This window comes from Cyprinus carpio, chromosome A21 (genome assembly GCF_018340385.1).
Source record: "Cyprinus carpio isolate SPL01 chromosome A21, ASM1834038v1, whole genome shotgun sequence".
Classification (NCBI taxonomy): domain Eukaryota; kingdom Metazoa; phylum Chordata; class Actinopteri; order Cypriniformes; family Cyprinidae; genus Cyprinus; species Cyprinus carpio.
Window position 1 is genome coordinate 14,723,811 of NC_056592.1, and position 12,954 is coordinate 14,736,764.

General features: G+C 33.7%; 1 protein-coding gene across 1 annotated transcript in view; it reads left to right on the plus strand.

Annotated features, from left to right (window-relative positions):
- Window positions 1-12,954, plus strand: part of ppp3ca (protein phosphatase 3, catalytic subunit, alpha isozyme) — a 51,271-nt gene that overhangs the window by 25,694 nt on the left and 12,623 nt on the right. Inside the window, exons 4-7 of the mRNA XM_042711480.1 lie at window positions 3,502-3,535; window positions 4,177-4,228; window positions 8,441-8,586; window positions 8,718-8,857. Coding sequence (XP_042567414.1) covers window positions 3,502-3,535; window positions 4,177-4,228; window positions 8,441-8,586; window positions 8,718-8,857 — 372 coding nt within the window. The remainder of the gene's footprint in view (window positions 1-3,501; window positions 3,536-4,176; window positions 4,229-8,440; window positions 8,587-8,717; window positions 8,858-12,954) is intronic.

Below are 12,954 nucleotides of genomic sequence, written 5' to 3' on the forward strand. Positions count from 1 at the left end.
TATAGAAATGAATTAAAAAACATAAGGTGTGACATTTAAAAAAAGAAATATTAAATGTTAATTCATTAAATGAATACACAGTATAACTATTTAATTAATCAATAAATGCTCATAAAGAAGCATTATAATTATAAAAGCATTAATAAGCTTTTATTCACGATAAATTACCAAATTGTAAGACACTGCTGTAACTTCTTGCACCATGTGACTAAACCTAAAGCTGGGCTATATATATATATATATATATATATATATATATATATATATATATATATATAAACTGTGCAACAAGTAGCCTAGTATGCAGAGTTTCGGTTCATTTTTGTGCTGCGTGAAAGGAAACCGGACCGCAGAATGCTCCATCCTATTTTTCTTTAGGCTTATTTTACAAAAGCACAAAGATTTGTTTTTATTGTGAATGTACACAAATAAAGGCAAACCTTTTACCATTCCAATTATCTTTTTATGATTAAAAGGAGTAGTTGCTTCCACTGTTACGCCGGTTTCACACTGCAAGCGCGAGCGGCGCGTGAGCGTAACTACAGCATCACTGCAGCTCCAAATGCGCCGGAGTATTCACACTGGAAGCGTTTGTACAGCATCACAGCAGCGGCTCCAAAGCTACATATTTCTTTACATAGACAGCTATAAATTTGTTTTTAGATGTTGGTCAGTCATAAACTTGAATGTTTTGAAGTCTTGAAAATTTGTGAAAACAGGGATTCGCGTGTAAATGGTAAACAACAAGAACAGCTCCTGTTGTTTCAGTCAGACTCAAATATAGAACGTGCTGTTTATACTGTTTTTTTTTAATACATAATTTTACCCAGGCGCTTACCCAGATATACACTGTTAACTAAGTTATAGCTTGGTGTGTGTCCATAATCTACATGTCTATTATAGAAGTTGTCAATATGCATTATGTAAATTACTTGTGATTAAGCTCCGTTTTTGTAACTGATGTGTGAATGTATAACTAAAGAAATGTGAATTATTCGTTGGATTTTAACTAATCGTGAGGCAAAGAATGTCATATCTTTTAAGTTATTATTTATGTAGAGCTGAATAAAAAAAGTAGGCTATGCGTTTCTAGCCAATCGTAATTTAAAGCTTAATATTTTTCTTAGAAGCTGTAAATATGATTTATTTACTTTTTGTGTCTGTGTCCTTGTTTGTCATTTGTGCCTTGTTGTCTGTTTTTGTAACTGAAGACCTGGAGCAATATAATATTCATTCTATTTTAGCTAATTGTCATTATTTGTTCATAGAGATTCATTTAAAAAATGAAAAGGTGTGTTTCTAACCAAGGTGAACACGCTGAGCGTTCATAATATTTTTATTAGGCCAAATGTTGAATATGTCAGTATGTTTCATGTGCATTTATTGTGTCTATAGCTCCGTTTTTGTAACTGTGGAACTGAAAATAAATAAAAGGCGTAAGTTTGTCATGTCAATCGTAAATGAACACGTGCAATATTTACAGAATACAATATTTACAGAAGCTGTCAATAATGAATGAATGAATAATGAATTTCTTATGTTTATAGCCTACTCCATTGTAACTTAAGATCCTGAGCAAGATGATTTGTTTGTTGTGAGTTTGATAAAATGTTTATAAAGTTAAGTTATAAGTTATAATGCTTATGGCAATTAAAAATTAAAAACAAGTTAAAATGGCTAAATCTTCTATACATATTTTTTATTCTTCATTTTCTTTCATGACATACTCCAATTCATGTTAAAAAAACACTAGACATTGTTGTTCTGTGCATTTTTAGCACGTTTTGTGTGAAATCATATTTATTTTGTCCATCAAAAGTGTGCTGTCACTTTAATTGAGCGTGAGCGGCGCAGCAAAAATAGACCTGGTGTCGAAACCATTGCTGCAGTGCTGCTCACGCTGCGCTCCTGCTCGACACTCACGCGCTGCTCCTGCTGCCGGTGTGAACGCACTCATTGATTAACATGCACGCCGGAAAAAATACGTGCTGCTCACGCACCGCTCACTCTTGCAGTGTGAAACCGGCGTTAGAACGAAAAAATTCAAGTGATTGCGCTGGTGCCGCATGCAAACAGTTAAACATCGCTACCTTTACAATGCAGCATGTTCATTATCATAATAAAATACAGTCTGTCAAACATATGGAAAAAAAACACTAAAAATCACACTAGTAAAATCATAAAGCGTTATCACCGTACTGCCGTGATGTTATGCAAAACATTTTGTTTTACGTGGATATTGGAACGTGAGTGAAGTAGTCTACATAATAATAAAGCAATAAGCCCCAAGAAGCTGTGGTTCACTGTAAACGACAGCTTCACAGGGCTTATTGCTTTTATAAAACAGTTATTCCATATACGTAACAAGGTTTCACAGAATAACAAAGCAAATAAAATGTAATGATATAAATAAAAACAGTATTCTTCCACCAAACAATGTAGTTCATCAGAAACAGTTGTGGTTCCAACAAAGTGGTTGCCGAGCAACACACAGAAGTAAACAAAGGTGTATGTTTATAGTGTAATTTACAGTAATTAACAGCCTCAACCAGTCAGAATCAAGGACAGGAACTCTCCGTTTTATAAAGAATATTTTGGCATCCAAATATATCACGAATATGGAAACATTTGATTTTATGACTAATGAGAGACCCAACGTTGGTTTCAATTTGTTTTAGCCTAAATCAATTCGTTTTGGCTTGTCGTTTATATAGCTAAAGCGTCTTATATTTTTAATTCTTCTTCTTTTCTAAATACTGTTAATTGAAAGGATTTGTTGTGGAGTGAGGGAAACTAAAATAGCCTAGCTATGTTTAAAGTGTTTATTATAATGTTTGTAAACATTTTGCATCCACATTAGGCCTATTTCTGAATGAAATAATAAAAGTCTGTTTCTCTCCCTCTAAAAAACTATTTTTTTTATACATGTAGCATATTTTAACCATGCAGCAAACCTTTTTAAATATTTTGATAAATTACTGAAAATAAATAAATAAATAAATGACTTTTAAACCTTTTAACTGATTGTATTAATTGGTCAAAATTCTTACGGTCGGTTAACGGTTAACTGGTTATAATATAAATTCAGCATCCCTAAAAAAAGATATCCATATTCGTAGTCAAAAAACTTTGTTGCAGCTTTAGCTGACTGCCGTCCAGGCAGCCTACCTACATTTATTCTTTTCTTAAAATTCGACTAAAAAAAGTAAATCTACATTTTTCATTTTGTTCAATATCCAGTTTGAAACAAACGCATGCAAGCATGAAATACATTTATCACATTTTCCAGAAGCAGGCCCGGTCTATCGGCTGATAGCACGTCCCAGTTTATCTTGTAAGAGCTCATGTGTTCCTTTGATAAAAGAATTGTTTAATTCTAGTAGGGCTGTCAAAAAAAAAACATTCTCAAGACTTTCGAATATTTCCCCATTTAAAAAAAGAAATCCACATTTTTAAATGCAAAAAAGTTGCATTCAAATTTTGTGCATTGGTTTTCGGCAGCCTTATCAGTGGTGCACTAACATTCGACGACGATGTAAGTTTCATTTTTTGTTTTTTTTTTTTTTTAGTAAAGTTCAAACTTTATAAAATAACATGTCTTATAAGACTTTTTTATGGCGTTTTGCACTTTTTTTTTCAAAGACTGTATGTTATTTTTTACGCTTTGAAGAACGTAGCCTACTATTTTGCGCGATGCGTTTTTGTGTCCTTTGTAGAGAAGCTAAACATACCCCCTAACATATTCCTGTGTTCGAATTTTTTTTTTTTTAATTTTGACAGCCCTTGTTTAACAACATTATCATAATTCATCATCATGTGAGCGCTTTCTAAATTCATTATTTTTCCAACATTATCTTTGCAGGACTTTTTTTTCAAAAACACATAGTCACCGACTGTTCATTTTATTCACGCTTTGAAGAAACGCTGCATAATATTTTTATTTGTTAAAGCGATGCATGATGCCCAGCATGAGTGCCAGCCTGGGAGAACAGTGCCAAAAGTGTTTTGTTGTTAGCAGTAACTGAAATTCCCATTTGGTTTGGTCAAGGGCAGCGAGTGATGATGGGGACTGAGTAGATGTGATAAACATATTAATTTAATGCAAGAGTATAATTTTGTCACACACATTGCGGGACCTGCATTAGCATGGTGTTCAATCATGGAGAGGCCAGCTGAATAAATCATGAATGTAGACATTTGACAGAATATTTCACCTTCAAACAAGAATGTGAGTATCCCCTGGTCATGCTTGCAATGATATAAAAAAATAACTCAAACATAATTACAAAAAAAAAAAAGTAAAAAATGCTAAATTGAGTATGCTCATGTGTAAATTACTCTAGCGTCACCAATGTTTTATGCTGAAGAATTCTTTTTAATTTGAAAAAGGGTTTAAAATACTAGATCAGCATGAGTTAGTCAGCCTGGTTGCTATTCAAAAGTTTATGATTTTTGTTTTTGTTTTTATTCATCAGCAGTTAAGGTAGAGGAAAAGTGAAGTAAAGACATCTATATGGTTAAAATTATATTTTAGGGCAGCGAGTTATATAATTAATTAAATGGGGACAGGCACAGTAGTATGTAAATAACAATATGTAATTCTGAGCTGAATTGCAAGACTATCATTAAATATATACAATAGACATTGCGCTGACCTGCATATTAGCATGGCTTTTTTAGGTATCTAAATGGATACTTTTTAGGCCATGCCGTATTGTTCATACCATAGAGTATCGAATCTCTCGTCCTTTGGTACCAAATTTCGATACCTGGGGTACCTCATCAGTCACTGTGAAATCCGAAAAGCCTGCAGCACTAGCTATTTGTTTGACTAAATCAGGAATGTGGCGCAGATCGACATAATTTATAATGGCAGAAAAAAGGGTTTAAAAATCTAAACACATAAACTATCACTACAATTCTGCAATAAAAAACATCAAATACAATAATCTATTTAAAAATGGCAAAAAAAAAAAATTTGAAATGCAAAATTAAGCTTTTTCCACTAGTAGTATGCTATTACAAAAGATTGGGGTTTTAAAATCATAGAATGTTTTTTTTTTTTTATTTTACTGTATATTAATTATAAAGTAATTAAATAATATTACGAGGCACAGTCGTTTTTAAATAAGAATAATACATTTTTGAGAACTGAATTTGAAAGTTCTCTCTTATAATGATCTCTATAGGATCTGTGAAATTCTCTCTATAGCTCTCGTGCACTGTAATACACCGATCGGTCTGACAGTTTAATGTCATAATGAATTCGAAAAACAATACTAGTTTACACCGGTAATACACTCATTTCACAATATGACGTGATTTTCCCATTTTATATCAATGAGAGTGAGCAGTGTCACTTATTCGTTATACTTTGTTTATCACTGTACAAAAAAACCCATTCCATCACAATCAGCTTAAAACCCCATGTATCTTCCATATTCTTCGTTATACTTTGTTTATCACTGTACAACAGAACGCGTGCCAGGAGAGGCAGCTGAAAACGCCAGTTGTTCTCCATTTGTTTATCTTCTCTGGTCACGTTTGATCTCGCGAGTGTCCATGAGATCTAGTGTCACTGTGAAATCATTCCTACAATCATCAAGTGTGTGGTCTCGTGGTCGAATCATCTAGTGTGTGCGTTCAGAGGATTATAAGGCTAAAAATCGCTAAAAACAGTCTTCATGTCTGTGGACTCCCATGGTTTTAAAATCATGTAAATAAGATTTATATTCCGCTTTTACTCAAAACTCACTTTAAACCACCATCGAATGTTTGTAATAACTTCCAATTGCCATCTAATGTGTGTTTTGGCCATGTAAAGTTGCTGAAATTAAATATGTTATTACCTATGAGTCAGAGCAGCGATCATGGAAGAGAGAACACAGGCAGACAGTGCTGGAAGCTGCTAATGCTCATCAGTCAGTCAGTGGAAAATAAATAGAAATCATGATTCTGACGTCTGAGCAATGCATTTTAAAATGAACATGCACTAGTAAATGTAGCCTAACAGATGTGTAAACTGAAGACTATTTGAACATTATTAAAATTTGCACTGATTTATTGTGTCGGTTACATTTTGTTCCTTTGTGCAGTGGCTCAGGAGATGAGTCTTTGAGTTTGTATAAACATCAAAAAGCTGAAAAAAATAAAACCGTTTTTTTTTTTTTTTAGATAATGTAATCTTGTTAAAATTGATTTCATAAAATTGGTATCGAAAAAAGTATCGTTCAGGAACCGGTATTGAAGTCAAGGTATCGGTATCGGTATCTAAATCGAACATTTTTGAACAATACCCAGCCCCACTTGTTGAGCATAAGAGACTTTGAAAATATTTTGAAATCTTACCAGCCCCAAACTGTAGAACGGTAGTGTATATAAATGTAATATAATTTATATTTATATTATATTTCAACATTTGTAATGATTTTTGTATTTTTGATTAGTAATTCATGTTTTAAAAGGAGTTCATGAATTCCATATCCATATATTTTCCTATATCAGACCTGTCAGTTTTTCAGTATTAATAGAACAGGTTGATTTATCATAATTTTATATACAATGTGTATTTTTTTTTGTTTGATATAATTTTTCATAACTTGGAATAAATCATTTTATTTGATTTGATTTTGCATGCAATGTTTTTATATGTTATATTTGTATTGCAGTTCATGTTTCAGAACAATGAAAAAGTTTTAATGGGTTATATAAATTCCATCTCCCTATATTTCACTGAAAATAATCAAATTAGAATAACAGAGCACAACCCTCAATGCACTTCGATTAATTCCTACAATGTCTATTGTTCCTGAAAGGACAAATCTTTCCATTTAAAGAGAATGAGGTTTATAACGCAGAGCAGTTGAGGGGTGGAGGAGGGGTGGGATGTGGAGTATGAGGTAATGCTTCAGAATGGAGCTTTCCCATGAGGCCGAGCGGCGAAGAGCAGAGACAGGTGAGGTGGGAGGGAGAGGTGTGGAGTTGACGGCAAACTCTTTCTGTCTATTCCACTGACCTGTCGCCATGGTTACAAATGCTTATGAGAGGCGGCGTATTGAGACATAATGAGAATAGGACACGCGTCGACACACTGAGAGAAAAAAAACCCTCCTCCGTCTGGAGGCACTGTTTATCTTGTGTGTAAGTGTTTGTGACGCACTGAGACACATGGGAAAAACATCTAAAAATCGCTCCCATAACAAAACAAATTATACCAGAGAAAAACATGTTAATAGCTCATGTTTGCTACAAATATTAGGTTGTTTTTGCAAAAGAAAAAAAAATGATGTCACCGCTTGTTTCTTTCTCATAATGACTTACCTTGGTTTACCCTTAGGAGGCATACTGTAGAAAAACAAAAAACATTTTTGATTGTTTTGAAATGAATGAACTTGATGTACTATGTAAACGAACTTTAATGTTAACAATGCAGTCCCAGTCATGCCTATGATGTCAGAATTTTTACTTTATTAGAATATGACCCAACTTGATAACAACTACAGTGTAAATGTATGGCATTAGCTGAAAATAACTAATCATTACATCTTATATTTTCTTGTCTTAAAGGTACAGTAGCAAATATAGCCTGTTTCGAACACTTGACTAAGATTAAAAGTGGTTTTCAGATAAAAAATAAGATCAAATAAAATAAAATGAATAAAAAAATATATAATAATAATAGAGAGTGCACATGAACACCATAACAATGTTGTATTTACATTGTTGATTTTTTTTAAACACAGAATTTTAACAGCGTGTCCATTAAAGATTCTTAGCAGAAGCTAATCTGATATTTATCATTAAAAGTAATTGTGAATTGTTGATGGTATTTATTTTGATAGTACCTTTTAAGAAAGAATAATGATAAAGTAAAAAAAAAAATGCTTCTCATTCAGTGGGTTTATGAGGAGACAGATGTGTGTGACCGAACTGCATTTCCCATCATGCTCTGTGGCAGCACAAGTATAAAAATTCTGAAAGAAAGCATCAATTACACACATAATGCATATCTATTGCTCTTAATTTTGTTATGCTAGCATTAAAATGTCTTTGCAAAACAGAGAAACAGATATTGGCTTGATAAGAGAATGTATTTAACATAAAAAAATGATGGTAACACTTTAGATAAGGGAGCAATTCTCACTATTAACTAGTTGCTTATTAGCATGCATATTATTGGCTGTTTATTAGTACTTATAAACACATATTAATGCTTTATTCTGCATGATCATATTTTAGATCCCTTAATCCTACACGATACCTGAACTTAACAACTATCTTGCTAACTATTAATAAGCAGGAAATTAGGTGTTTATTGAGGCAAAGGTTGTAGTTAACGGTTAGTTAATAGTGAGAACTGGTCCTCAAACTAAAGTGTGACCAAAGTGACTCCTTTTTTTCTTTGTACTCACTTGCTGTTTTCCCCCTCACTGTGTATCAGGTAAAATCAAGTATTCAGAGCAGGTTTACGATGCCTGTATGGCCGCATTTGACTGTCTGCCCTTGGCAGCTCTCATGAACCAGCAGTTCCTGTGTGTCCACGGTGGCCTGTCCCCAGAAATACAGACCTTAGACGACATAAAGAAGGTACTGCCAAGCCATGCATGAACAGCAGCACTCTGTGTGGGAGGAGAAGGATTTCATGCATGGCCACAAGAAAGCAGTATATGTGTGTGTATTTCTGTATTCTGTATTATATTTGTGTCTCTGTGACCTAGTTGGACCGGTTTAAGGAGCCCCCAGCATTCGGGCCTATGTGTGATTTGCTTTGGTCCGATCCGTTGGAGGACTTCGGCAATGAAAAGAGCCAAGAGTACTTTAGCCACAACACAGTCAGAGGATGCTCATATTTCTACAGGTGGGTGGTTTTTGTGTGTTTAAGGGTGTGTGTTTTGGTGTGTCTTAAATAGCCTGTAATGGGCTTTTCAGTGAAATGTAATTAGGAAAACAATTCATGAAACAACAAAAATGTGAAAGGAAATGTTTGGGGTCAGTAAATTTAAAAAAAAAAATTTTTTTATAGAAGTCTCTTATGCTCACCAATGCTGTATTTATTTGAACAAAAAATATTGTGAATAAATGTAATTTATTCCTGTGATGCAAAGCTGAATTTTCAGCAGTCATTACATCAGTCTTAGAGTCACATGATCCTTCAGAAATCAGTCTAATATGCTGTTTTGCTGCTCAAGAAACATTTCTTATTATTATCAATGTTGAAAATGGATGTGGACTTTTGTGGAAACCATGATACCTTCTTTAACCTTTTATGGGGGGATTCTCCAATTAATAAACAAACAGCAGAAGAACAGTATTTATTTAAAATAGAAATCTTTTGCATTATAATGCCTTTTCTGTCACTTTCGATCAATTTAACATATCCTTGTTAAATAAATGTATTCATTTCTTTTAAAAAACATCTTCCTGACCCCAAACTTTAGAATGGTGGTGTATATTTTAGTATGTTTTCAAAATATATATATATAAAAATATAACCAATAGATATAGAAAATTATGATATTAGGATTTTAATTTGGAGGATAGAATTCACAAAAATTATTTTGATTTCAGAGGGTTTTCTGTGAGATTCTATATATATATGTCTTAATGCCACTGCCACGATGCTTTGAATGTGCATATGTGTGTGCACTGATCTTGTGTAACATATTGTGCACATATGTGGGCGGATATATTTGTGTGTATGTATGTGTGGGGACAGCAGGAGTCGGTGGGGGGTTGTTGGGTCTCTCCAGGTGCTCAGGGTTGATGTTGTTTTCTGTCCTCGGTTCTGACTGTGTAAAGCAACAGCCTCTTAATATTTCACACACTGCAGAAAATTTGATGGAAGGGCATTGCACTTGTGTATGTGAGAATGAATGTTTGTTTCTGTTAGAACGAGATCGAAGATTCGTCTGTTGTTTTTCAGCATTCAAGTGTTTGTGTTTTAGCATTGGCATTAGCATTTATTCATCTGGAACCATACAATAGCTTTGTTTAAGGGTATCTATCTATCTATCTATCTATCTATCTATCTATCTATCTATCTATCTAATTCCTAATCTCTCGCTCTCTCTCATTCTCACTCTCTCTCTCTGTATGTCTGGTGTAAACTGCAGATTTGGGCCAGTGGTTTGGAGCCCTACATTCATTATTGTGTCTCTGTGTTATATGCATAATACCGGAGGCAGCCATGTTACAGAACACACACAACTGAATTCATCACACATGCTCACACACAACGCTGCATACTCTACTTAGACAGATACATACCCACACATATCTCTGTTATGCAAGGCTCACAGAAGCCATTTGTTTTAATCTGTGTTGTCAATGTTCCTCGAGTTGCCCACCTCCCTGTAACACCATGTTGGTGTTTAATCACTCCTATTTCATTCCATTCACTCCATTTGTTTATGTGATCACATTCATACACATTCACAATCCTTTTCCAATATTTCACCCAAAAAAACAAAAACACAAATAAAAACATATAAATAAACTAAAATTGAGTTTCATTTTTATAAGTATAAATTAGTAAAAATATACAAATAAATTATATTTTATCCATGAACAAAACTAAACAAACATACTTACATTAATTTGTCTTTTAAAACTAAAATTGAGTTTCATTTTTACAATAAGTTTTAGGAGTTTAGACTTAGCATTGTCATGGCAACAAAGTTAAAAATGGATATAACTTTACACAAGAAAGGTTAGTAAATGATTTTTTCACACTAAAAGCATGTTTTTAATTTGTTTATATAATTTTAATTTGGATAAATTTAGTTAATTATCTATATACGAAGTAATCAAAATTATAACCCACACCTTAGAAATTTTGGCAAAATGTAGCAGCCTGTTGTCTACTGTTAATTGTGTAGCAATATACGTGTTAATTGTGTATAACCCACGTGACCAATTTGAACCCATTGTGAAATGTGCTTAGAGAACTTCTCACATGAAATTTAAGATTATGTGGATTTCTATTGAATTGACTAGATTTCACCCATAAACAACAATAAATGCATCCTCACCTTAAGCACCTCACTTTTTTGTAAAGAAATCAAGAGAAAAGTTAAAAATATTTTTTTTGTGTTCATCAACATAAGTGCTGTCAGTTGAGATGAATTTGGAATGAATGTAAAATATATTCCTTTAAATTACGTCTGCAAACAATGTGTACTTTTCCCAATTCATATATATTCCACCATGGTTTCTAACATGTAAAAAATAGTGGAGGTTTCTTTGTCAGATTAAGTTGGATGTGAACCAGGCTTTATGCTGATCAAACGTCTGGCCGTGAGAGACTAGGGTGAAGCTGTCAGATGAGGAGATATGCCATTCCATCCCATCCCACCGAACTTAATTCAGCAAAAAAAAAAAATGAGATGAAAGGAGGGAGGGAGTGATGGGCTTACACTGCGGCCAGCAACGGCAGCTCAGCTACGCGATCTATCCCACAATCCCCAAGGGCTCTGCAGTGTGGTGTTGCCATGACAACCCATTTCCTCTTTCCAAACTGGAGCGAGTGATAGCTAGAGAGAAAGACAGATGCAGAGGAAGAAGTGATTGGTAGAGAGCAGTGGTAAAGCAGCAGTGCCCCCTCATTAGCGACGACACAAGAGAGAGAGAAAAGACAGAGAGCCGCTCACACCCTCCTTTACACACTCTATGGGTTGTAGGCAAACATATGTTCGGATTCTCTCTCAGTGAAGCTTGACAGCATCTATCTCCATTCATTTTCAATGCATAGAAAGAGCAGTGTGACTTTTACCAAAAACGTATAAACCTTTAAACGCAGACCTGCTGTGAGCTCGGAAGTTTGCTAACTGATATGCTTTTATTGAAGCTATTCGTTTGCATTATTCCTTCTTTTTAAAACTTATTCTTAAAATAATTCTGTTTAATGGTTGAATTTGTCATAAAAAAACTACATTACCCATGATTCTGTACAGAAAATTCCACTAATCAGAGAGTCATGGCAAGCAAATTGTACCAGAAGTGCTCTGCAGGGAATCCACATTCCCATGAAGTTAAAATACTTCAATATTTGTGTAGTTATGCATATTTTGCAATAAACCTAAAATATATTGTTTCCATAGGTATAATCAAAAAAATATAAAGTGATTAGTTTTATAACTCTCCATCGGTTTTAATTCTGTCCTTTGCAGTGCTTCATGGGATTGTAGTTTTTTTCCTCACCAAAGCCATTGAGTGCACAATTGTAATTTTGTCTTTTTGCTTCAAATCAAAGTTTGTAATGTGGTGAATCTGGCTGGCTTGGTTAATGGCTTATAACACTTTAACAAAGACTTTTTTTACCCTATGGTTTCAGAAATAAAAATGCTTGTTGGAACCAACGGCACTGAAAAAGTGGGCGGGCAATAAAGCACTCTATATGATAATGCAGTGTTTTTTATTATTATTATTTTAGTGTATAGCAATTGTGGTTGAAAAGAAACAATGGCAACACTATGCAATAAGGTCTTATTAGATAACATTAGTTAATGCGGTCACACTATATTTTAAGGTCCAATTCTCTGCTATTAACTAACTACTAACTAAGACTTTTGCCTCAGTACTAATTACTGCTTATAAATAGTTAGTAAGATAGTTGTTAAGTTTAGGCATTGGGCAGGATTAGAGATGTAGAATATTGTTATAAAGAGTATGTGCATTATAAGTTCTAATAAACAGCAAATATGCTAGTATTATGCATGTTAATGAGCAACTAGTTAATAGTGAGAACAGGTTAATAGTTAGTCCCCAAACTAAAGTGTTACCATTAATGCATTAACTAATGAGGAGCAATACATTTGTTAAAGTATTTTATAGCTAATGTTATCAAATGAAAATATATTTCAAATTGTAACTGAAAAAAAAACTTAATTGTTCTTACGGACTTGCTGTGAATGGTGGTCAGTCTTCTTTTTACCAAAAATATTCTTGAGAAAAATG